Source organism: Ixodes scapularis, unplaced genomic scaffold (assembly GCF_016920785.2).
Source record: "Ixodes scapularis isolate PalLabHiFi unplaced genomic scaffold, ASM1692078v2 PGA_scaffold2__306_contigs__length_199485367, whole genome shotgun sequence".
In the NCBI taxonomy this organism is placed as follows: Eukaryota; Metazoa; Arthropoda; class Arachnida; order Ixodida; family Ixodidae; genus Ixodes; species Ixodes scapularis.
The window spans coordinates 167,057,350-167,084,540 of record NW_024609857.1 but is presented as its reverse complement, the minus strand read 5'-3'; the positions used below and the strand labels follow the sequence as shown (position 1 = coordinate 167,084,540).

At 45.3% G+C, this 27,191-nt stretch overlaps 1 protein-coding gene across 4 annotated transcripts in view; it reads right to left on the bottom strand.

The window, feature by feature from the left end:
* LOC8037688 (raf homolog serine/threonine-protein kinase Raf) overlaps window positions 1-27,191 on the bottom strand; it is a 120,989-nt gene that overhangs the window by 30,369 nt on the left and 63,429 nt on the right. For all 4 annotated transcript variants that reach the window (XM_042292101.1, XM_029972489.4, XM_029972481.4 and 1 more), the window contains exons 3-8: window positions 26,326-26,491; window positions 22,908-22,984; window positions 15,559-15,662; window positions 14,381-14,486; window positions 8,933-9,096; window positions 206-410 (exon numbers count right to left, since the gene is read on the bottom strand). In XM_042292101.1, coding sequence (XP_042148035.1) covers window positions 206-410; window positions 8,933-9,096; window positions 14,381-14,486; window positions 15,559-15,662; window positions 22,908-22,984; window positions 26,326-26,491 — 822 coding nt within the window. The remainder of the gene's footprint in view (window positions 1-205; window positions 411-8,932; window positions 9,097-14,380; window positions 14,487-15,558; window positions 15,663-22,907; window positions 22,985-26,325; window positions 26,492-27,191) is intronic.

The following is a 27,191-nucleotide window of genomic DNA, read 5'->3' as shown; positions in this document are numbered from 1 at the left end:
CTACGCTCGTCCCAGACGACACCATCGGTGCGTACTCGTCTAACCACCACCGCGGACGGCGTGCCTAGATTTCGTCCGTCGACGTTTGCGATGCGGGCTGCGAGGAAGACGCATCAACGGTCGCGTTTCCGAGCTCCGTTCCGCCTCTGCGGGGCGACGCATGCACTTGCAGCCGGCAGACGAAGGGGTTTCGGAGACCACCCACCTCAGCCGAAAAGTCCTGGCTGGAGACGAGGTTGTAGCAGACGTTGGGGGCCGAGGTGGAGCGTTCCCGCTGGCCCAGGGGTGGCGGGTGCGGCCGGGGCACGCTCAGGGGTGCGCTTGCCTCGCACGGGGCTGCGGGGGCCAGGAACGGGGCGTAGCCACCTCCCTCGTACTGGGGTCCTACCACGTCCTGCATGGCCAGCAGGCTGCGAGCAACCACACTTGCGCCTCACACTCCAGGCCCCAAGAGGATGCTCCAAACACGTTTATTCAAGGATTGGTCGACGAGAGAGCAAGCTGGTGCTACGGGATTACTACGAGACGCAGAAAAGGTCTCCGACGCAGCTGCAAATTAATTTTTGCACGAGGATCTTGGTATAAAAAAGACTAACTCTTTTTTACGGCATTATAAACAACTTACTACTGGTCGATAAGAATCAATATATCGGTGAAGATAAGACGCGAATAACGAGGAAGCACGGAAGGCACATGAAAGAACGAAGGTCTGGTAAGGATTGTTTGAGATGTTTATTTTTCTTGCAGACTGCACGAGATTGGAACCAGTTACCGGAAAGCATTGTACGTGCATCTAGCCGGGAGGAGTTTGCATCTCTTATTTCCACATTCAATATGAGCACGGGTTGAGTTTGTTGTATTCTATAGTGGACATTGCACGTAGTTTTATGTGTGCATTGTGTTAGTTCTGGTGCAGGGTAGTGCAAACTGAGTTTGTGCACGTTTGATGACTGAATGTTGGGCTGTAGTTACACTCTATTGTCCTAAATCTACTCATGTATCCCACTCCTATCCTGTTCCGTTAAGGGACTGAAAGTATTTTCAAATAAATAAATAAAATAAATACGAGTCTCTCGTCGTTAATATAATGAAGCCACCAACCGGGATGGAGGGGCTCTGTTATGTCAGCTTGCGATAATAAATCTGCGTTTGAGATGTTTCTTGTCTCTGGCATCTTGGTGTTTTTCAGCAATCGTATTTAGACAGTTCATTCTGATGTTCATCCCTCGTGAAAAGAGAAACAAAATAACTTATTCCTCATCAAATATGAACAACGCGGCAATTTCATGTTTTGCATCAAAATTGGTCCGAATGGTCCCAACCAGCTTCTAGCTGCGCTCAACTTGCTGTCTCACATTTTTGTGAACACTGTAGCTTCATTTAGAGTAGAACCTTGTTACTACGTTCTGCGTCATTACGTTTGCCCTGCCGTCACAAATGCCGGTCCCAGGGATGTGTGCATCAGTATCTCGGTTGTGCTGTATGCCACATTTTTGTCTACTGAGCCTAGAGTCAATGACAGGCAAAAAGAAGCCGCTCAAAGGGCGCTCACTCATGTCGCGGCTTGACGAACCATCTTTTTTTCAATATGGCAGCAAGCACAATTGCCGACGCCGGGTTCTCTGAGATTTTCGAGCTCCTGTCCCTCTCGGGTTTACGTCGCACGCAGGTTCCTGCTTCCTTTTGTCTGTGGTAATTTCCGTGGAACGACATGAGAACCATGTCGACGTCCAGGTGTTCAGTACGTCTGCTCCGTCGTGTCGACAGCAACCAACGAGGCCACTGTCGACACGCTTCGTCAGTGGCTTCTTTTCCTGGGTTTACTGTTCGCCCTTGTGAAATTCTAGCGGTAAGAGCGTTTCTTCACGGTCATTTCTGTGGGGCAACGCATAGAGTTCTTATAATTAGGGTTCAGAGTTTTCAGTTTAAACTGATAAAGGTATGCCGAATCCGTTTTCGGAAATTCGATTTTAACCGAAAAAGGTTAGTTTGTAGGTTCAGCGTTTGCAGTTTAAACCGATAAAAACCGATAAAAGTATGTCTCATCCGTTTTCTAAAATTTGGTTTTAACCGAAAAAGGTCTGTTTTTTGGGGCCGCGTCGAGGTGGGTTGGGGAGGGGGGGGACAGAAAGAGGGTTTTGCAAGATTCAACATTATGTGACGTCTTTGTAATTGCCCCCTTCCAACGTTCAACACGCAACAAAAAAGGTCTTGGATTGGCCTTCACAGGATATCTGTGTACTTTCTGTGATCGGGCTTAGTGAGTCAAGTTCCCGGTCCTAAAAAAAGAAGTCTGGATGTGGGCTCGTATAAGGTTTTTCGCTTCATGCACTTCAGAGGACATTGACAAAAGCCGCTAATACCTTTCTTTGCACCCTCTCTCAAACTTCCTTGTGGTTAAAAACATAAATACAATAATTTTTTTTTTTTTTGCCACTCCGCTGGTTTTTGTACGGTCATCACCTCAGACGGTCACGTCGTCAGAATGGGAAGGGGAAAGAGGCGCGTTAAAGATTATGCCAGCAAATTCCGCGATTTTGGGGTGTGTCCTGACGGAAGTTGTAGCGAAGACCACGTATGTATACGTGTCGTTATTCTTTGAGTGATCACAAATATCACAGCTACAAGTATCATCTGATCTGGTGTCCGATAGTGTTTCTTTCATATTCACTGAAAAAAGTCGGTAAACTTTTTTGGGAATAAATATACTACACCGAAAAAAACCGAAACCTGGATTTTAAAATAGAAACCAAAAAATGTATGCTGAATTTCGAAAAAATAAAAGCTGAAAACGCGGAAACCTAATTATATTGTACGCTAGAGGTCCAACTGGCGCTAGTGTGCAGTTTCAGATTTAAGCAGATGGCAACAAGTCTGATTTGACTTCCGGTAATGCATTTGTATGAAAAAAAGTAAGTGAATTTTCTCTCAGTGCTGGATTCTAAGAGCAAATATTACAAATAATTCTTACGTAATAAATAGCTCGGAACATTTTAAACATAGGTCAGGTACGGCGTTTTTCTTTCAAATTCTTGGCATTAAACGTGGTGCTAAAATGGCTTCGTACACGTATTTATGTACACTGTCCGATACTGGTAGTGCGAATACGGCATCGGCACTTTTCTGAGGGAGGGCTTACATGCTCAAGCAACGAGGGCATGTTGCAAATCAAGAGAGACGTCAAGAACTACGCACTAAGACTGGATCAGTGACGACCTGTAGACGTAAATGATCAAAATAAAGGGCAACTGCCATTTGAACAAATAATATTCATTTATTCTGTCTGCTCATGCTTAATAGCTTTCAAAGCATCCACATGCTCCAAAACTCGCACCACCTGCCTCTGCTCCTCCAGTCTGTAGCTCAGTTGGCAGCACGCTCAGTGACTGCAGTTCGATCCCTGACACTGGTTGTCAAGATTGCCTAGTCGGTACGGACTGGCCGACCTACACATTTCGCGTTTATGCGACTCCTGAGGTTGGATGGCCCTATAAAGCAACTGTTTAAGGGGACACACCTCCTGGGAGGGTTACCTTTCGAGACCTTGGCTTAAAATTGCTAATGAAATTTACAGGGTAGGCTGGTGGTCATGCTAGAGGGTGCATAACAAAATTTCAGGTCTGTCGGTTCAATGGGAAGGAAGAGTGGGCATGGAAACAGCCTGAGGATGCAGTCTTCTAATCCGTTCTGCTTCATTGTACAGATCCTGCTTTGCCTGTGTTCAGCGCCTGTCTGGGCATCGCCGTTTTCTCAAGTCATCGTCACAACAACGCTGGCCACGGAAGGATTTCCAGTTCTTCAAGATAAATCCGACGTACGTTTTGGCGTACTCGCGTACTGGCCGCAGTATGCCTTTACCCGGCACAAGGAAGCTACCCCATCGACATCGACACTAATCAACGAGGCTTCAAAACCGTGGAACGTCGCCAGTTCTGTCAGTGGGCATGGAAACAGCCTGAGGATGCAGTCTTCTAATCCGTTCTGCTTCATTGTACAGGTGGGTTCCTCTCCGTCGTTACATACTAGACGAACGAATAACGTCGTTCTTCTGCTGTTTCCATGCCCAAGTGTTATTTGTGTTACGGTCATTGAGTGCTATGATGTGGTAAAAATCGTTACTAGCACTTTCGGGCGACATTGAACTTAATCCCGGCCCCATGAGCGACGTTCAAGCGAAACAATTCGCGGATTTGATGCAGCTGGTGAGGGATATGAATGAACGATCTTTGAAATCTGAAGTTGGGCAAAACAGTTTACTAGACAGTGTGAAAGAAATAAGAGAAAGTCAGAGTTCAATCGAAAGAAAAATTAACGACATCGGTAATCGACTTACGCTTGTCGAGAATAAAGTATCTGCGCTTGAATTGGTTGACCAAGATTTCAACACAGTAAAATGTCTCGCTGAAAAATTAAATTATGACAACGCCACTTTGAATGACCGTCTAAACGACCTTGAAGATCGATCGCGTAGGGATAATCTAGTTATTTATGGTTTGGCAGATTCTCCGTCCGAAACTTGGTCCGTTACTGAAAGAAAAGTTCTCGAGCTTGCTTCTGGCTCTCTTGAGCTACAGGTGCCCCCAGACTGCATTGAGCGCTCACACCGCATCGGTGCTTTTAGTGCCAATCGCTGTCGCCCAACAATAGTGAAATTCTCCTCCAATAAAGTCAAGAATTATGTATTTTCGTCGCGTTTTAAGTTGAAAGGTAGTGACATTTACATCTGTGAAGATTTCTCGCCAGCAACCCGCCAAGCTAGGAAAAAACTAACTGAGTTTGGAAAAACCTCTAAAAATGTGTTTCAACTACGCTACAATAAACTGTTTATTAACAAGAGGTGTTATATGTATAACTCAGTGTCTGACGAAGTGTTTGATCTCGGTGCTGGTCCTGATAGGAGTGAAGGTGATAACGTCAACAGGCCTCCCCTTAACTTGCATCAAACGCCCTCATCTGATAGGCGCGAAAGAGATAACGTTAACATGCTTCGTAACACACATCAAGCGTCTTCTTCACCATAACATGTGGCAAGGGGCGTGGGTGCTATTCCTTTTTCCAAAAATGTGTCAGCACTTTTTAGCAATATAAGGAGTATTTTACGTCATCGTGATGAATTGTGTTCAGTTATTGATTCCTGTAGCGCTGACGTAGTAGCTTTAACCGAAACGTGGCTGTCATCGAATGTTCGGAATTGTGAATTATTTAGTTGTGATAAGCGTTTTAATGTCTACCGTTGTGATAGGGGTGCACGAAATGGAGGTGGCGTTTTATTGGTAGTTGCCGATCACATTGATTCTTTCTGTGTGCGTTTGAATAGTGATTTAGAAATAGTTTGTTGTTGCTTGTGTTTGAACTTCCAAAAAGTTATCTTAGCCGTGTGTTATCGTCCGCCATCAGCTAATCCTTCTTTTGTTTCGAATCTTCATGATGTTTTGAACTCAATAATAGTGCGCTTTCCTTCATCTCCTATACTCCTCCTTGGTGATTTCAATTATCCTCAAATAAAATGGTCTCACCCGCATATTTTCTCTAACCCTTTCTCATCAGATGCGGAAGATTTTATAAAGTTATGTGATGACTTCAGCTTTTCGCAGCTGGTGTCTCTTCCTACTCGAATCACTGCTACAACTGCAAACGTATTAGATCTCATTTTGTCAACTTCACCTGAACTTATTTCTTCTGTTACTTTCATGCCGGCTCTCAGCGACCATTCACTACTACATTTTTCACTTGATGTGCCAGCCAAAACAGCACAGCGAACTCTTAAAAAAATACGAGACTATGGTAGAGGTGACTATGACTCTATTAACGGTGCCCTTGGCCTTTTTCTTAACGATTACTTAGACCACTTTTCTGACCGTTCTTTAGAATTAAATTGGACATTGTTTAAGACGCAGGTTGAGCTCCTAACCAATAAACATATACCGCTACGTAACATCCCAATTGTTCCGAATTCCCCTTGGTTCAATAACACTCTAAAAAGACTTTCCAATAAAAAGAAGCGCAAATTTCGTGCAGCAAAGTTAACAAATTCGGAGGTTAAATGGCTCGAGTATCATGAAGCTGCCAATGCTTATAAAAGTGCAATTGCGGATGCAAAGTCAGTTTATTTTTCTATCACCCTGCCATCACTACTAACCAACAACGTCAAACAGTTTTGGAAGGCGATCAACGGCAATAAAAACACCACACTGTCTCTGTTTACTTTATCAGGTGAACCTGTTTCCACTGATGACTGTGCAAATGTTTTCAATTCTACTTTTGTTGAATCATTTTCAAACTGTATTTCTTCAACTTTACCTCAACTTCAACAACGCGCTTTTCTGCCCATGTATCCCATCTTAATTCAAACAAGTGGAATTATAAAGATAATTGAACAGCTAAAAATATCCTGCTCCGCGGGAGTTGACGGAATTAATTCTAAATTTTTGCTAAGAACAAAAGAGTATTCTTCTATAATACTGTCTAAATTATTTGAGCAATCACTTACTCTAGGCTGTTTACCTGACGATTGGAAGGTGGGTAAAGTGGTGCCCGTGCATAAAACCGGTGATCATCATTCTCCTCTCAATTACCGTCCCATTTCCATAACAAGCATTCCGTGTAAAATTCTTGAGCATATTATTTTTTCTCATCTCGTTCAACACCTGGAATCCAATTCATTCTTTGCCCCTGCACAACATGGCTTCCGTAAATCATTTTCGTGTGAAACTCAGCTACTCACCTTCACTCATGACCTTCACCTTATTCTTGATCATGGTTCCCAGGTGGATTGTATTTTCCTTGATTTCGCCAAAGCTTTCGATAAGGTGTCACATAATCTACTACTCCATAAGCTTAGCAAACTTAACATTGATCAGGATGTACTTTCATGGATTCGCGCTTTCCTTAATAACCGATCTCAATTTGTGTCTGTGAATAATACCTCTTCAAGTCCAGCTCCCGTGACATCAGGCGTACCTCAAGGCTCAGTGTTAGGTCCCCTGCTCTTTCTTATTTTTATCAACGACTTACCTTCCTGCGTTTCGTCCTCTATTAGCTTATTTGCAGATGATTGCGTTCTTTACCGAGAAATAACTAACACCTCTGATGTTGCTATCCTTCAGTCTGACCTTGATTGTGTTTCTAATTGGTGTAACGAATGGAACATGCAGCTCAACACTAACAAATGTAAAGTAATGACTGTTTCTCGTCTTAACTCGCACTCTACTTTCTACTATCTAAACAGTGTTTTGTTGGAAGGTGTATCATCGTATAAGTACTTGGGGATCCATATTTCATCGAACCTGTCTTGGGAGCCTCATATTCGCTACATAACTAACAATGCTAACCGCATGCTTGGCTTTCTCAAACGTAATTTTCCATCTGTTCCTGTATCTCTAAAGCTACTACTATACAAAACCCTTGTCCGCTCAAAATTGGAATCGCCTCCCCTATATGGGATCCCGGTACTGACTTACTTACAACAGCAGTCGAAGCTATTCAAAATAGATCTGTTCGCTTCATTCTTACTAACTATCACCGTAGTGCAAGCGTAACATCCATGAAAACGTTTTTAAACCTACCTACCCTTTCTTCACGTCGTGAGTTATCCCGTCTTTGTCTGTTTCATAAAATTTATCATCACAATTCTTCCTTGCATCAAAAATTACTAACCCCTCCCTCATATGTCTCGCCACGCGTCGATCACCAACACAAAATCGGTCTAACTGTTTGTAAAACCACTACTTTTTATAATTCATTCATCCCCAAAACAGCAATCACGTGGAACCACCTTCCATCGTCAGTTGTGTCTGTAACAGATGCTACCATGTTTAAGCGTTGTTTAACCACTTTTCTAAGTTAAAATTTCTTATGTTCGTGTTTCTATTCTTAGGTTGTCATTTTGTTTTTTAGTGATTTTACTTTGTAACCCACTCCCCTCTGTAATGCCCTCGGGCCCTGAGGGTACAATAAATAAATAAATAAATAAATTAGAGCAGCTTCTATCAGTAACACGCCTACATTGTTTAGTTAATCTATTGTCGGAAAACTATCACTATATTCAAGATTTTTATTTGCTAGATATGTAGTAGAATGCCTAGGAGGTGTGGTTATGGCAAGTTTTTTTGTTAAAGTCATTTATTTCTATCAATTTTCTCTTCTGCAAAATTGGTCAACTTTTTGGTCTTCTGTGTCTCTAACAAAATGTCAACATTTTTTTTTAAAAGACATTCATAAAGTGACAAAAAAAAATTCATAGCCACATTTGTTAATAAATTTTAGTCAGGAAAAAGGAAGAATGATCCTTCCCTATATTGCCATTATCAAACGATAGATAGACTAAAATGGAATTTATACCAAAAAGTGGAACGAAGAAAAATGTGGTCAAAGTGCTCCAAACCTTACCTTTCCTTTAGCTTTGGTGGACAGAAAATAATTTATAAAAAATGAACTATGCAGTGTAAACTAGTGAAAATTTCTGGGAATACTCTCTGGATGTAGATGTATGTAAATATGTAATTTTTCAAAATCAATGTCTTTTGCAGAATGTTTTTTTCTGGGTAGTGTCCCCCCCTTAAAAAAATTTGTTGCACAACACACACAAAAGAATGTGTTGCACACGCAGTTTGAGATCTCCATTGCCCCAGAGCTCTACGAAGCACACCCGCAGAGATTTGCTGACACGGCACTCTTTAAGATCTTCCAAATTTGCATGTCCAAAACAGCGGCTTTTGACTGGCCCTAAAAAGAGGAATGGGGTGGAGTAAGGTCACTCGTACATTTCATTTGGAGCGGAAAAGATGGCATAAAACTCCTACAGGAAACCCTCTATATGGACGGTCATGAAAAAAAAAATGTCCCCTTTTGCCGAGTCTATACTTCTTCCCAGGGGTTTCAATAAAGGGCGAAAGTCGGTCTGGGAGTCTTCACGAGGCCCCTTTGCACTCACTGCTTGTAGTAGTCGTTCTCGACGCGCAGCGGCTGGCACAGGGTGGGCACGCTGGAGGCGCAACGCTGGTGGAAGCGGTAGCCACACGTCTGGCAGCGGAACCCGTGGAAGAGCAGCTTGCGGCAGCACTCGCAGAACGCAAGCGAGAAGAAGGTCTTGCGTACCTGCGCATCCATCCCCGCCACTCTTAGGAGACGTTCCCACAGGAAACCTTTAGTCAAGCTGCTTCAATAAAAGCTCACAAGATCAGTTTAGGTATGCCCAGTGCTTCTTTTGAAAGCGCCAGATAAGCTCTCCTTGGCTGGATTAACCACTCAAATGTTGGTCGTAGTATACTTACAGTGTGCAGTGAGAATCTTTTGTTAAACCTAGCTTTTATGTTTAAGAGATCTAAATAAAGTTGTAACTGTTTGCAAAAATATTGCAAGAGCACCACTTCTGCTTTGACTTCGTAAACGGCGTTTACAAAAAGCGGTTCCATATGCTGCTCATTCTGCTCATCTTTTTTGTGAGTGCGGTTTGTTTTGCATTCACCGATATACTAGGTAGGCAGCAAACAACTGTTGCAAGCACCTTAAAGGGCCACTGACTAAGTATTTATGCTCGCCAAGGTTTTTAGTTGTAGATGACAGATGAGAGCCCAACTACCCAGAACACAATTTGAGGCTCGAAATTCGTTCCCTTTCTGTCAGAAAACCGCCAATCGAGAAATGGCCGGTTTGAGCTGCGCTCACTCTCTTTTCCGTGGTCACGTGCCGTTTTCTATGGTTTAGAGACACACACCAATTATAATCAAAGTCGTGGGTCATCAAAGGCACACACTCAGTACTAGAAGTAGACAAAAAAATATGATACCCATTTTTTGTGGCTTCTAAAAAGCTGCAATACGGTGACTGAAACAAAAAAAAAAAAAGCTGCACAAAGAATTAGAAGCACTCCGTGCATTCTCAGCGTAATTCTCAACATGGCGTTGTATCGCGGCAAGAGTGGACGACTGATTGAAGTGGACTAAGCGATGGTGGCAGACGACGGACATGGGACCTCTACTAAAGAACTGTTGTTCGAGGTACCGGCGAACCTGTCTAGCTTTACCGATAAAAACAATTGGGATATATTCCATACGACACGCCCCACCACCAAGCTGATTCGCACAAAGACACTGCCAAGTCGTCACCCCTCTCCTGACTGAAGACATCGCCCGTCTTACGAACACGAATTGGTGAGAGCTCAAAAAAGGTGCACACTTAAAGCACAAAGTGCTTGCAGTGATGTGATTGGCCTAAGCCGTTTTGGAGCACTTTTCGGAGCAGCCAAAACGGTGTTTTGGAGCAGCAAAAGTGGCTTTTGGAGCAGATATTCCTAGAAAAATAAAAATATTTGTTTTAAGTGCTGGACAAATGAAGGGCACTTTGCTCGCCGCAATAAAAATAATGGTCAAGTTAGACCACCCGGGAGTCTTTCAAAATGTTAACTGAAATGCCAATGACATGACACATCTTGCAATGTTTCAGTTAAATGATACATACCTATGTACCCGCTATAGATAAATAAGAACCAAACTGCGCATATTAAATTTATTTGAAAATGACCAGCTTAGTAGTAAATATCAAAGCATACAGTTGACTAGTTATACAATATAATAAATGGAAGCAGTCTCCGACTGTTGAAACACGTAACTACTGCATTGCAATGCGAAACTGTACACAAGAAAAAGGTGCAGTACGACTAGCGGGTGCTTTTCCTTTTTGGAACTTTCTGCACGTCTGCTGCAAGCCTCGATTTGTCTTCGGCAGGTAATGAATGTCCACTTTCAAAGTCCCCAAAGAGACATTGAGACATCCCACAACTGTACAGTGCTGTAGGCGTCGCCTAGCAATTCCGAAAAATCGCTTGCCGCCGTTTTACTGGTTCCCGACATGCCAGATTTTTTGTCAAAAGCAAAAAAAACAAACGTAAAGCAATGGACTGCAAGCGTCCCGGTTGGTGCCTCCGCCATGCAATCATGTTCGCATGCACGTGAGGGCAACTTCGGCAGCTTGCAGTTGCGCGCACTTCGTTGTGCGAGCGGAGATGGCTGTGCGATCGAAACCATGCCACTCCGCTCCGTCGCCAACTGGTTCCCAAAACTTTATGCTAAATGCAACGGTCCAGCATACGGCAAAAAACAGTCCAGCGGCGCCTGCTTGTCAGGTGGGCACAGGAGGTAGAAGCTAAACACACAGAAAAAAATAACTTGAGCGCATCGATACAAGACGTCGCGAGTCAGGGTCAAAAAGTTCTTGGAACGGTTTGTGCAACGACTGAACTCGAGACAAACAAGCGCGCTGTGCGAGTTCAGCGTGCAGACACTGCCTTTTTTGCTTTAGCTCACTTCTCTTCACCAACTTTCTTTCGCGGTAGATTTTCCATGTGCCGAGGTCCCTCTCCAAAAAAAGCCCACCGCGAGAGAAACCAAGGTAATCCATACTTCAACACAGCAGTCTTTGAGTTAAAAAGCGATTTTGTAGTAGCGCATGATTTAAACAAGAACAGGAATGTTGATGACCTTGCGGAGTTCCTTACGTTTCAGTTTAGAAAGCGCCATATCTGCAGCGACGTGGGGACGGCAACACCTGACGTCATGCAACCACAGTGACTGGAAGGCAGGGACCAAATATAGTTTTCCCACGACCGTTGCTTTTAGGAGCTTCAGCTCACAAAGTGACTCCTGCTTCGCAAAAACATGGTTTCGTTTCACAGTACGACGGCATGGCTGATACCCGGCACGCTAGCATCGGAGCGTCCGCACATGCTTGCATCTATCGCAACAAAAATTTTAAAAAGACGCGAAACGACTTATGAGACAACGAGAGCAACAAGAGACGGCGGGAAAAACCATGCAAGGGGAGTGGATGGACGATTGATGCAGGGTACTTTGTGTAGGGAGGCCGCTTGCGCCACCTAGCTCACCCATGCTCAATTATGGTTCTCAGTTTCGTTTCAGTTTTGAAAGGCGACCGAAATTGGTCCTTTGGCACGGGCTTGGCGCAGATTACTTTTATTTTGGCAAAATGTAGCAGGATGTATCAGGGTTAGCCCCTCAGCGCAGTTTGGCGCCAAGGGGCTAACCCTTGGCGCCAAATCACATAACTGTGCTTGACTTTTCCGTGTTTTGTGCAATGTGTGAAATTTTCGTCTGCTCTGCACAATCCGTAAAACAAAGAAAAAAACAAAAAAGAAAAAGCGTCCGAGTGTAGTCACGTGACTTCCAGTAACTCTCTCCTCCTCTACATTTCTTCTTCCTCCCTAGTCCAGTTTCAAAGTCGGTTTCGAGCAGCTGCATTTTTTTTTTATTATTATTAAAAATATGAAGGCACAGTAGCAAAATATTGATTGGGTAGTTTTTGTGACACCATATAAATATCCCTGGTAAAAATAAACAGTTTTTTGGGGGGTGTCAGTGTTCCTTTAAAGGGGTACTTTGGCGATTTTTTGAGCTACCCCAACATATTTTCTGAATTGCCGGCCCCTTCCTGGTATGCTATTTAGTATCGCCGAATTCAGAATAGTTATTGTGAAATCAGCAAATGAGAATGATGCAAAAGCCAACATTCAAATATACCCGCCCTTTTCAGCGCCGTGACGCCAGTGGCAGGCAGGCTTGCCAGTCGAGCAAGCAGTCTAAAAAACAGACTATGCCAAGCATTGGCTCTGTGCCGGTGCACGAGTACTCGGGTGAGCTTCCAAAGCATTCATTTGACAGAAGGAAACTGCTTAGAGCCAGTTGGGAAGAAATCCTGCAGTGATGGCGTCACTTTTTCGTCGTTGCCAGTAAACATTTTCAGTTTGAAAAACATGGTGATGACCAAAAGTAAGTAAATTAAGGGGAAACACTGGTCTTGGAGCTTTTTTTCTTATTTTACGACCAAACTCAATGAAACTGCACAAGCTTGTTCATCTTTTTGTGCTGATTTCCCATATCTGGTTATTTCCTCAGTCAGTAGAATTGTCCTGAAGATAATTAAAACTTGCCTGCCTTTGTTTGGAGGAATGATAGGGAAAAACTGCTCAACAAAATATAATCTTTAATACATGGCCAGATACTACGAAGTGTAAAGGATACAATGTTGGAAACACTTTTAGGATAAACCCATTATTAGTGATTTTACAACATATTGAAGTTCAGTGCTCAATGCATGGCTAACAAGTAATAAAACAAAAAATCAAATAAAAAAATTTCTAGACTTATATTAAAAAATCTGCTCTCTACATTGTATGCTTCACACATTTAGCTACAAATTTCAGGAAAGGTTATATTTCTGACTGCTGTAGATACTGAGATATCCCTCCTGCAAATTTTCAACGAGTCCAAAAATTGTGTTATGTGAAAACAATGTTTTAGAGCCAACTTTAATGCACATTCAGCCCGCATAGACATTATAAACTGATTTATAGCTCATATATTCATCCACGAAATTAGAAGCCTGGTAGATTGAACAACTGCCATCACCGTTTTCAAAAGAATGCAGTTTTAGGAAGTTGTTGGCTCCAAAGACCCATGTCCCCCCTTAAACAACTTCAAAACAAAGAAAAAAAAAATTTTACCTGTGGGATATTATTTGAGCGATGTTTGTTGGCGTGTTTAGAGAATTTTCAGGCAAATCGGGGACCACAAAGATATCGCTGGAGATATTGAGGTATTTGAAGCACAAAGTAGAGAGAGAAAAAATAGGACAGAAAAAAATGCTACTCACAATTGTAGGCTTACTGACAGGAAAAGAAAGACAGAATGATGTACCTGGACAAGTGCATCCACCACCAGCCTTGTGATCCTTAGTGGCTCATTCATCCCGGCTCATGTGACGCCTTCATCGTTCGTTAAAGGAATTCTCTTTCCTTGTTTGATACCGTCACAGAATCTACACTAATACAGTTCCTGTCTTCACAGAGAATGTGGAAGGCCTCCAGTACCTCGTGGGTCGATTTGTCGTTGTTCCTTCACAGATGTATGTCTCACCGAATACCGATCTGCACGTGCACTCCTTACAATGGATTGGGAGGTGTCTGCCCACTGTAGCCTTCAAGGAATAATCGTGCTCACGGAGTCGATCATTGAGGCATCTGCCCACAAGAGCTACATATTGCTACATAGGCAGTGTGTAATTCTGTGTAACGCCATTCTTTCTGGTTTCTTACAGACGCCCAAAGCGCATGGGAGAGATTGCTTTGCATGCTTCTTGGTGCACTTGTGTTTTGTAGTGCTGAAAAAAAAACACTCCCGAAAAAAATTCCTGGCTACGCCACTGCAGCTGGCTGTTGCGGGACAGCGTCGACGACCGACAACGCTTTTGTTTGGGGCCATGGTACAAGTACATTGACGATCGCTCCGAGATTTACTGACCCAAAAACGCGCTCTGCGCAAGACTTGGCCGCAGTTTCGGAGACACTGCTAGGAAGGGAGGTGCTTACAAAGTTGTGCGAGATGCTGGTGGTGACGGGAAACTTCTCCTTGATCTCCACCTGGATCTCGTCGTCCTCCAGGCTGGTGACGTCCTCGCCCCAGTCCACCGCCAGCCTGCACACAAGTCCCGGGTCACGGAGTGCCTGAGGGCTTTCCACGCTACGAGACGACTGGCGCTCGAGTCGTCAGTTCCTTCTTGGTGTACTAAACTGCTTTTAAACCTCTGACACGCGTACGCCGTGCACCAAGCCCAAACAAAATCGAACTCGGTGTCTCCGTCGAGCGTAACCTGCTCAAGGTGCAGTCGGTGTTTTTGCTACCTTCGTCCCACCTAGGGTTGCACGACGGAACAAGCCTCCTCGCAACTGCGGCTACGTTTGCGCGCGCACATCCCCGACCTCAATGGCTACGCCGTCCATACGTCGCGACTAAATCCAACGTAGATGAGGACTGTTATTACACTCAACGTGCCCAAACCATGCGAGGATAATGAGCAAGTGGACAGAGTACATTCGCGATGAAAGTCCTCTTTCTTACTGTCCTCGCGTGGTTTCGGCGCTTTGAACGTGATAAGGAACCAACTAGCCCAAACTTTTGTTTTAATGTATATAAAAAGATCCACTTTACGGCAACTGTCCAAAAATGACCGAATCCTTTCGTGTTAAAATGAAAAGCCTAAGAAAAATGTATGAGCACTAACGTAGTACTCTCAATAGGTGCTACGTGGAAACGCCTCAGCCATTCAATCCGGCTGGGTGTTCCAAAACAAAATATGTTATTTCGAGTGAGTTCACTAAAGGCCAAGAGACAGGCATGCGAGAAAAATGCACTCAGACTCGCGTCGTCAAGGATGAGGAGGCATGCAGCGAGGAGCGTGCGGTGCCAGGTGTCCCCGACGCATCGCCGACCGTCAAGTGCACCCTCAAAAGTGGTCTCTCGATCGAGGCGCGACGACAACGGGTTGTGCCCGTCTTGGAGGCAGCGCAACATGGGCATCGGGTTGTGGCACGACCGTCTACGGAAGCTGCAGCGGCCGGGAGTTCGGGGACGCTCTGTTTCGGCCACAACTCCTCCGACCAACCGCCGGGACCACTTTTGACGGGCGGGAAACAAACCGGCCCAAGACGCGTACTGTAGTGGCCCGGGGCAACGACGCGGAACTGCCGACAGGTAAAAGGTTGCTCACCTGGTGCTGCACTTGTAGACGACGCACATCTCGGTGGTGAGCTTGCGTCTCTTCATGGCCTTGGACAGTGCCTCCATCACCGTCTGGCCTGGCCGCACCTGGACCTGCGCACCCCAAAACGTCACCGCCTTTCCCATTGTCCTTACGAGAAAAAAAGATTCGTCCAAGATAATTGGTAAACGAGGATAAAACAAAAACGGGATTAGGACGTCGCGGAGATACATTTATGCCGAAAGCTCGTTAATTTGAATGTCACGGGCGGGCTGGAAGAACTCGATGCAAAGGCGGACTACCGATGGCCAAAGGGCCGTCGGCAGTCCGATGGGTGTCGGTACCGATAGCTCAAGGCAGAGGGTGGTATTGGGCGGGCCTGGAAATGCTTGAAGCTGTCGCCTTATACTCTCGGAAAAGGCCCATAATCTCCTCCTTTTGGTGAAAAAGCCGTCGGTTCGGTGTGCAGACGCAACGCGGAGTGCCCCCGTAACTTGCCCTGCTTTTCGTTCCTGTTCCTGGCCACAGCTCACAGGAAGAATGGCGTTATACAGAATTCAGCACATTCTAGAGAACAATGGCACATTCCACTACATGCAAACAGGCTTCCGAAGACACCTCGGGACTCAGGATAGTCTTTTGATGATCTACACAGATGTGCTGGAAACACCTTCCCAAGTTGATCCACGCATCGTTGTAGCAGTGGACGTCAAGAAAGCGTTCGACTCCGTACCACACAAGTCAATCATCGCCCATGGTATCCAAGGAGCACTACTCAACTTCATCAAATCCTCCTTGGAGAGACGGAAATTTACAGTCAAAGTGGAAAACACCGCAGGTCCAGAAACACCAAATAGGGTCGGAGTCCCTCAAGGCGTAGTCCTTTCACCTACGCTGTTCAACCTAGTCCTGGCCGATCTCTTGCCTCGCCTGGCCCGGATCCAAGACCTCTGCTTCACTATCTATGCAGATGATATCACAATCTGGACCAAAGGCGGAACGGTCGAAAGACAAGAAGCGGTACTACAGGAGGCACTGGACACCATCGTAGAGTTTCTGGATACCATAGGCATGTCTGCAGCACCAAATAAGACCTCATGCATAGTGGTGGGCAACCGATGCATTCAATCTCAAACAGAAACACCAAACATACGCCTAAACATGAAGGGAGATGAGATACAGAGAGTTGAAAGTTTGAGGATTCTCAGACTATTCCTTGATCAAGACGGAAGGCCCCATACCTGGATGAAGAGGGTAAAGAAAACCTGGAAGAGCACGCTGCACTTGATCAGAAGAGTGGCCACGAAGAAATGGGGAGCCACAGAAAGGGTAACACGTACCCTAGCCCTGGCACTTCTGACTTTGAAAGCACTCTATGCATACAATTACAATAGACTTACACAAACACAAGTCCTAAAACTTGAAAGGCTCAACAGGGAAGCTATGAGAGCAATTAGCGGACTGCCACGATTCGCAAAAATCAAAGACCTGCACATACACTTTAAGCTCAATACTCTCAAGGAGCGGGCAGACGCACTCAAGGACGCGCAACTGGACCGACTCAAGACCACAGAAGCGGGAAGAGCCCTACTGCAACATATTGGTTACGCAACGAATCACCTTCCGACGCTCCCAAACCGAAGCCTCGAAGATACAACCATGCAGCTTACTACATTTGCCCCACTGGCTCGCAACATGGGGAAGGACCACGAAAAGTGGCGGTTCCAAAGAGTCATGGACTACATCGACTTTGTTCGAGAGTACAGCAGAGATTCCACCAACCTGTACGTATACACAGATGCTGCACTGCGAGGAGACGGACAAGGAGCCATTGGATGATTCATGTGAAACTCCCAGATGACATGCAGCCAAGTACTCAAGGGTGAATGTAGCCTCAAGGAAGCCGAGCTACAAGCTATACTGACAGGAGCCAAACAAGCGGCCACACACTGCAACAATACAAAAGCCCTCTACAAACACGTGTAGGTATTCACTGACAGTAGGGAGGCACACGCAGAATGCGTAAAGGTTGACACCTATAACAACACTGTTTGACAGCTGCGAGAATTAGGCCAACAATTTGCAGATGAAGGATGCGTCCTTTGAATTGGATGGGTGCCGGGACACTCCGGCATATATGACAACGAAGAGGCCGACAATGCTGCCAGAACGGCCCTTGAAGCTGCACCTGCGAGGCCAGACCAGGAGCAACAGGAACAAAGTCAAGAAGGCGAAAATGATGTCCTCCCCATCGACCCTGACGAGTTCCTGTCGCAGGAAAAGACGAGGAGGCGCAAGACACTGACAGATCTGGTCCCTCAAGATCGGGACGGCGAACTACCGGCCGAATACAGCCGGAGCGACTGCGTTATCCTGCACCGGATCCGCACCAACATGGCAGTAACGCCTGCCCTGCAGGCTAAGCTGGACAGAGCCAGGCGAGTCCGACACCCCGATGAACCTGGGCCGGTTATCGACGTTGACTGCACTCGATGCGGGAGCAAGAGTCCAGCAACTACCGTATTTACTCGCACAATGAACGCACTCGCGTAATGAACGCACCCCCCAAGTCGGCTCTCAAAATTTCGACTTTTTTTTTCACTCGCGTAATAAACGCACCCCCAACTCGGACGTCAAAATTTTGAACCCCCCCCCCCCCCCCACGCGCGCGAAATGAACGCACTTTTTTTATCCTGGTGCAGCGAGGTCGCGAATGCATGGGCAGCGTGGGCGAACAAAACGCCTTGCAAAAGGCGTTAAAAAAATTCGCAAAGATCCAAGGGAAGCAAAAAAGAAAAACATGGAGAGGAGCTTTTTTTTTTTTTTTTTTTCCACAGCGCTGTTTGGATTTTGGGTTCGTGCGCCGCCGCGCGACAGGAGGTAAGAAAGACAAGCGGAGAAGCGCTCTAAGCGAACAAAACAACTTGCGAAAGGCGGCAAAAAGAAAACAAAACCAGAGGAACGTTTCCTTTTTTTTTTTTTTTTTGCACAGCGCAGTTTGGTTACGGGGGGGGGTCGCGCGCCGCGCGCAATGAGGTAAGAAAGAGGAGCGGAGAAGCCCTCTAAGCAAACGAAACAGATTGCGAAAGGCGGCAAAAAGAAAAAAAAAAACACTGAACTGAGAAAAAATAAAAAAAAGGTTTTTTTTCTTCTTTTTTACACAGCGCAGTTTGGTTACGGGGGTCGTGCGTCGCGCGCCGCGAGCAAGGAGATAAGAAAGATAAGCGGAGAGCCCTCGCCTAAGCAAACAAAACAGCTTGCGAAAGGCGGACAAAAAAAAAAAAAAAAACCCAAGGAACTAAGAGAAAAAGAAAACAAAGAGGATTTCTTTTTTGCACAGCTTAGGTTACGGGTCGGGCGCCGCGCGCAAAGAGATGAGAAGTTCGATTTTTCAGGATAAAAGGTCCGTTCATTATGCGAGTAAATACAGACACAAAACTTTTACTTCGCATAATGAACGCACCCCCCAACTTTGCCTCGATTTTTCGGAAAAAAAAGTGCGTTCATTCTGCGAGTAAATACGGTATATCACATCTTCTCTGGCAATGAAGAGCCACTGTACGGCCAAGGCGGGCCACCATATACGACCTCCCCGCTTGTCATTGACCCGAAACTTTCGTAGAGTGGACGCGACCAGGGGCGACATACAGCACAGGAAGATCGTGCTGCACTCTCTGCTTAAGTTCATTCGAGAAGCCGGTATCTGGCACTATTTTTAAACATTTCATCCTCATCGTATTCGCCATCTCTCACTCCTCATCTTCCCCACAAATGACGTAAGGTCAAGGTGGTGGAAAAATCATTAAAATATGTCTTAAACAAACATACAAATAATTTGTTCTTGACCCAGGTAGCAAAACATGTCCCTACAATGGGATGAACCTTACTTTTGCGAGATACTTCATTGTTTTCTACAGAAAAAACTGCATCTGAGAGGAGGTAAAAACAACAACTTTCCCCAATTGCGTCTTGATGCAAATTTGAGGAACGAAAAATTTGACTTTCTACACCGTCAATACTTTAATCAATGACGCACACAAACTGGTTTACTAGATAGAGGTAATTTAAAATTACTTGACATTATATTAAAAAAGAAATGGCATATAAAGTACAACAGGTGACAAAGAGAAAAAAGTTGTTTTTTAATTAATGTCAAAAATTTATGCTTTCTTGATAATGACCGCCTGTTTGCAAGCCAGTATCTAAACAATTTCTTTAATAAATTTTTGACATGTATATCATGTGGTAGCTGCAAGTAAAGCAAATATAAAAAATATTTTGACCATGCGAAATATTTTATGATACACGTCTGCAATTTTGCAGATTCGCTAAAAACTCCGCCGATTTTTTTATGGTCTTCGAGTTGACTGGAAATTGGCAGACGCATCAAAACCCCTTTCACAACTGATAACCAAAATACATTAAAAAAAATATATATATTTTTTCCCCCTACAGTTACTGAATTTAAGTTATCGGCGGGCAGGCGGACCAGCGACCCCGGCAGCCGCGAAGTGGCTTTCCAGGCGCCAGCAATCGAGATAATTTTTTTGCAGCTTCAAGGTTGCAAGATTCTTTGCAATGGGTGGCAATCTGTACCCTGCAGTAGATTGTACAAACAGTGCTGGAAAAAGCTTCCTTTTACCCTTGCTTTCGTGGGAGAAAAAAAATGGGCACCCCGGCATCAGTGGAGGCTAGCCACGTCAAAGTGCTTTTGCGTGAGCTGTGCCGAGAGAATTAGTGCCACATGAAGCATTCTCACAAAAAGTTTGAAATAGTCTGCAGAAAAAGTTTCAGCCCAAAAGTTCAAAAGGTCTTAAAATTTGCCAAAAAATGCCTTAATATGCAAAAGTTGCTCAAGAAGGGTAGATTGTTGGGCTAGTTGGTTTTGGAACTTGGAATATATTTTAGCGCTCAAAAACAAGGACAAAAAGACAAGAATCAGACATTGCAGTGCACTACTAACAGCTGATTTTATTACATAAAACAACACAAGAAGCCAAGATTTTTTTTTTTTTTTTTTGTCTTTAAATGTAATTTTAAAGTAACTCAAACCACTAATTCTAGTAAACCAGTTTGACGGCATAGAAGGCTTCTATTCCCGGGGGCTGTGAAAGTTTTGTTAATGTGCGCTTGGGAAAGTTGTTGGTTCCAGCTCGTCTCAGACGCAATTTTTTCTCATGGAAACGAAGACGGACCTCGCAAAAGTAAGGTCTAACCCAGGGGTGGCCAGGCTCGCCTAGCCTAAGAGCCGCAAACAAAACCACGGAACTGCAAGAGCCGTGGGGGGGGGGGGGGCAAATTTCACTTTTGTTTAGAGTCTGACTGCACGTATGGGGGCACAAGGCTCTACTACTGTAGGTATGGGGGTACAAGGCTGTCAAACTGCAAGCTGCAGTGTGCTTTACTCTGAAATCCTTTCTTTTTTTTTTTCCTGGGGAAACACGGAAGAAGCAAAAGGGGGATGGAAGTGTCCCTTACAAGGGATCCGCGAGCCGCACTTGGACCAACAAGGAGCCGCATGCGGCTCGCGAGCCGCGGTTTGGCCACCCCTGGTCTAACCCATTGTGAGGTCATATTTTGCCACTTCATATGAAAACAGATACAACAGTTGTTATCCGAACAAGAGTGACCCAGGAAGCTCTAAGCTGACGGGGCAGTAAAGGCACGAGCCAGCCCGTGCTCCCAGCTTGTATGCTTTTCTAGCGCCAGTGCACATTTCACCAAACTTGAAAGCCACAAGTGTCGAGACCCCGTCAGAAAAAAATGAAAGCCGTTTACAACTCCCTGTCATGCCAAATTAGAGCACAGCTCTTGAGGAGGAGGAGGGAAGGGTACTGAGGGGGGGGGTCATGTGACCTCGGGGGGGTACGCGAGGTCCTCCCGAAGGAATCCGAGGTCCTCCTGAGGTCGTCCCGAGGTCCTCAGGGGGGGGGGGGGGGGGGGGGGAGGGGGGGGATCGCGGTTACGCCGACGCCGCTCAAGCCGGAAACAGGTGCCTAAGAGCTGCGCTCTAAAAACCTAGGACTCTTGTTTAACCCAGGATGAACTGGTAGAAAAGTGAACTCGCCATAACACGAGTGTATGAATAGTAAACCCCATTGTGGTCCATATATCACAGCTTAATCGTGCCACCCAAATTCAGAATAATTTGGACGTGCCCCAGGCTTGACACTAGCGAGTTGCAACATTTAATCGCGATTCTCTTTGAGGAAACCAAGTGCATTGGGAAGGGGGCTATATACGCAAGGAGTGAAAAGTGTTTTGCGTACCACGCTGCTGCTCAAGTTGTAGACTACATCTTGTGCCAAAAGTTGCTAAACAGTGCTCAAATTTTTGGACTTGCAAAAAACAGTAGCCGAAAGATTTGAGTGCAAGAAAGACCATTGTACCAACTCTGCCATTTTCTTTGCCAAACCAAGGTGAAGTTATTACTGCGTATTCCTCCATTGGGCTGAAACATTATTGTAAGTAAAACAAGCAGGAAGAAAAAAAGGGAAAAGTTTAGGAAACTCTTAGTGTGTCAGGCATTGTTTCAGTCCATTCATTTTATTGCAACAGTGAAATAAATAGGTTGATATGCCTATGAATATGTCAAATATAAACAAGTCTTTAAACCCAGATCATCAATGAATTGGCGGCGACCCCTTGCATATCAAAAGTTCAATCACTGTCGTGGTTAGCGAAATAAAATTTATGTTGCCATAAGTTGTCCCACTAGTCAATTTTAGAATGTCACAATATTATATGAGCTCTCTGGGTACCCGCGGCACTACTCACTGAAACTGGTTGCGAGATTATCCGCAATATTTCGGGTGGTCAAAATTGATCTGAGGGCTTTTACAAGGACTGCCTTAGATCCTTTCAAACATGCGCAATTATATTCTGACCAAAGAGAGGGCCGTGCTATTTGCTGGCTACCAAAAGCCTCTAATCTTTGTCCCCATGTTGCGTAGCACCGTCTACTGAAACATACGCCAAGCTCAACCTTATTTTTGTTGCATCAACTGACTGCGTCGAGTCACCTCTTTTTCCTACCTTGTGACGTGCAAGTTCCTAATCGTGTACCGCGTGCGGCATGCGTGTCTGCTCGTAAATCTTTTTCCACTCTAGAGGGCCAAGACTCAACCATTACGATTATAGATTGACCCCAAATTTGAAATACCAGTTCCGAAAAAATGTTCGCCTAGTTATTTAAGAAATGCGATAGTTCTCGTCACTCGTGAAACTTGGCATAAAATAAAGTGCCGAGTGAGAGCCGACAGCCGCTTACGGGCCCCTACGAGTGTTCTGGGTTCTCGGGGAAGGCAATGGGTTCACCCACTGCTCCCAAAAGGAAGTTGGCCGCCAGAAAGCCTTACCGTGGTCCTCTGCTGGTTGGGCAGGAAAGCTCGGACCACCGACTTCATGGGCGACCTGGGCACCTCCTTCGCCTCACCTGCGGGGAGAGCCGTGTCAAGGCACCTTCTCGCCAGTCACTGCCCCAAAAGGAACAGCATTTGCTCGTGCTCACAGCTAGTGCAATGGAAGCCTCGCTAATGGCCTAAATATTCGGAATTCAGAAAGCACCGGAGCTGCCGCGAGTTTCTGACCGCATAAAAGTGAGAGACTCCGACATCCCTAGTGTGACCAGACCCGTGTCATGCGCCGACGCTCGTTCCATGTAACTGAACAGTTACAAAGCCAGCATTCCAGGTAACGTTTGCGTGCGTATCCTACAGGCTGTAGGGGTTCTCCCACACGCGAGAGTTACTCTCGGCACCCCGGGGAGTTCCTCGAGCAACCCTGGTGGGCGAGGTCACCCTTCGAGCACCGAGCAACCACGGCCGAGCCACGGCTACAGCCATGGCAACCATCGCGTGGCAGATGCCCTAGCAACGTTTCTCTGGACTGTTTAGGCGTGACACGACACAATCCCTTGAGGCTCGAGGTACCGCAAAAGCACCAGCAGAGAACCGAATCCAGGGTACGGTCAGGGAAGACTAGAGGCACCGACTAGTGTACAAAGAATGTTGAAAGAAGCAAGGACAAGTCGAGTGAAACATGGTGCAACTCGAGTTTGTTATTAAACCATAGTACGAATGAAAGCCACCTTTGAGCCTTAGTTGTACTCAGTCCGATAAAAAACTTGAACGCGAATATTAGACAGAAATCTGTCTCGGGGAAAGAATAATGAAAAAGCGGGGGATCCAATCAAGCCCTAGAATGTTTCCAGGCCTAGTCTTGTGGAATCTCTGGTTTGCTAATATTGCAAAGCCCGTTGATGTAGGCCAATGGTGCCGAGGGGCCTACCCATGTTTTCTGGCATAGTTCAAATGATTCCAAAGACAGTCGGTATGTTCGAGTCAATCCTTGGCGTCGTAGTGTTCAGTGACCGCTCGTGATCGTCCTTCTAATGCTGGCAGATCCTCTCTTGAAAGGTTTTGCCCACGTACGTTGCTGGACGATCCCTTAAACACTTGAACGTAAACATATTCGACGCAAGTCCATCTGGTTGGGTCTAAGCTATGAAAATAAGGTATGATCACCAACCCCTAAAGATTCAGGGTCCCTACGTTTCCAGACCGATTTGGTTTCTTCTTCGGGGGTTGACTCTTCACAAACAAGGAGCCCCCCCTTCTCCCTATAGCAGTCAAAATCATTCATATAAACATAAGCAATACGTCACAATAAATACCAAGAAATAGACGCAAAGATCACAAAAAAATCCTGAAACAAAAACAAGAGAAAACTGCATTCATTGACATTAACATCGTCATTATCAACAATACCATCCAACACACGTCTGACATTACATATCACAACACTTCATAACACCATGAAAGGAAGATATACCATTGAAGGCACTATATCGCAATAAGCACACAGAAAAGTCACATTCTTTTACAACAATCTAAGGTAGGCGATCAGCTTCAAAAAAACGTGCTTTGACTTTTTTGCCAAACGTTGTGGATTGTTCTACATCACTGTGCTATTCATACAATGCTTGGGTGTTTATTTAATAGGTCAGGAATTCGGTAATCTAGTTTTTGAGTTCCATAGTTATTTCTACTGTTCGGTTTGGTATAATTGGTACACCTGAGATCGTATTCCTCATGTTTATGAAGATAAGTATCAAAGAAATATGTCTCATCTTGCTTGATCCTATCAAATATTATGATCACCAATTTATGTGAGAGGACATGTTCTATTGGTACTAATAACTTGCATTTTTCAAATGCTCGGTGTGGTCTAAATTGTCAACAAAGTTTATAGCCTTCTTTTGTAAAAGGCTGTAAGTGTTAAGCTTCAACGTGGCAGCAATGAGGCTACCTGTGCCGGTAATGGGTGCAACCCTGAAAAACAAGAACAATTATTAAAAAAAAAAACGAATTCCATGGCATGCTGTTGACAAGAAAAAAAAAACAAAAAAAACAAAGGTCCTTGGTGTGCCACTAACAATGAGCATTGAAATCATTAGGTATGCATATATATATAGGCCATATTTGAACAGTGATCATGCATCAAAAATAATACAAGCTGATAAAGACTGAATCTGTCATGCACAAAACACACCTCGTGTGTCAGTTGTGCCGGATTTTTCGTTTTTTGATTATTTTATTTTTTTACTTATTATTCTTATTTAAAACGTTCCGCTCTTGCCAGGACGTTTGCATTCAAATAAAATGGTTACCTTCAAGAGCAACTGTGCAACACAGCTCAGTGGCTCTGGTATCCGACTGCGACTGCACCAGGTTCAAGCCTTGCTCAAATTATATATATAAAGTGTGAACTGTACTCCCTCCAACGTGCTCTGCTACCTGTACCTGTACTTAGGTGAGCTCCTGGTAGGTATTTATATGAACTTAGTTTTTCTAGGCTTGAATCTATAATTTTGTAATTGTTATGATGCGTCTTTGTAATTGAACTGAAAATCCACTATTTGCACATTCTTAGAAACTGTACTTTCAAGCTGTATGACTGGAGTGTTCATTCCGTGCACAATATGAAATTTTACAGTGGAGCTGTTAAGGTTAAGGGCTAGTTTCCCGAGGAACGTGTGCCCCGCAAAGAAATGTCGACACAAAATTCTGGTTGCCGCCGTCACTCATAGATGGTGGTAGCTGTCCAGAGTGTTGTGGCTGCCGGTTGTCCGCTTGTCGCCGTCACTCATACGTGGCGCAACCTTTCCAGCCTTTCCACTCTGGCTTGCCGACTTGCGGCCGGCCATTACTTCACTCCCCCCATAGTACAGATTCGCTGGACTCCCTTCTTCACCAGAGTGGAAAGGCTGAAAGTTTTTTTTCGTCAAACTCTGCAATTTTTTTGTTTATCCCATCGACACTAGGCTCAGTCAGAGCCCGGCTGCTTCTCGTTGATTTTATTACACGAGCGATTTAATTTTGCTCTACTATAGTCGGTTGCAACTCAAGAAGGCAGGGTGAGGGTAAGACGGGGGGAGGAGGAAGCAGACAAGAAGCTGGAGGAGGAGGAGGTTTCCCTCTCTCTTCTTCAGCGTTACGTCTGCTGCCTCCTCCCCGGCCTGTCTTACCCTGACCCTGCCTTCTTGAGTTGCAACGGACTATAGCACAGACCCGAGCATTTCATACAGAGTCACAGAGTTGGGTCCTGGATTTTCCTCAACGCCACCGGCAAGAAGCAGAAGAGAGACAGACTGTTTAGCTGTCCTTAAAAAGTAGGCAATGGCTCCGGTTTGCTCGTACCCGTACCCGTGCCAGTCTGACCCGAAGGAGGAACAAAGGTTTGCAGGGATTTTGCCATGGCCAGAGAAGGTCTCACCCGTGGAGGGTACCCGGGGCCCCTGAAGCGGCGCGGTGCAGGGCTCCTCCGAGTCCGTGTCGCAGGGGTCCGGGGAGCAGCTGCCGTCCAGCTGACACAGCCGCTCCAGCAGCGTCTGCTCCCGCAGCTGGAACTCGTTCAGTCGCCCTGTCAGGTCTTCGTACTCCTGCGGCGGCCAAAGGTCCCCCTCGACGTCCTTAACCGCACTTTCCTAGCACCGCCTCCCCAGTTTCATCACTACCACCACTGGCCCTGACCTCTTCCTAAGTATTATTTAACAATTTTCAAAACAACCATCAACACCCGTTACACTTTGACAATGTATAATGCCTTCGAGCATCGAGTGCATACCGTCGACTCTAAGTAATTCGGTCATTTTATTCTGTTCGTTTAAAGCAGGGGTGCAGTTCTGACAAAGACACATACCAGCCTATGAGGGAGACACACGCGGAAATTTAGAGTTAACCTCAGGGACCGGTTAATTCCGAGGATATTTGTCGCGCTCGAGAAGTCTACTAACACTCGGAGCATGAAAGAGCCTCACAATTATACCGACCAAACTTAAATGGCACCCATGCACACTCCGTTGCTTTTACCTACCATGTTTAGAAAAAGAAAGAACAAATACAGTGCGCAGCTAAGTTACATCGAGCCAAGCTGAGCCAGCATGGCTTCAGGCGCGCTCGTCGAGGCACCATTCCCACACAAGTTACGCGTGTGGCCAACAAAGCTGGGTTGGAGGCTACACCCAGCCCCACGAGATGTCCGTCTAATATATTGACGTCAACAAACGTGGTCCGTAGTCTGCGCAAGTGATTAGGCCTAGGAACGGTCCCTTTCCGTGCCTGGTTGCCCCCAAAACTGCT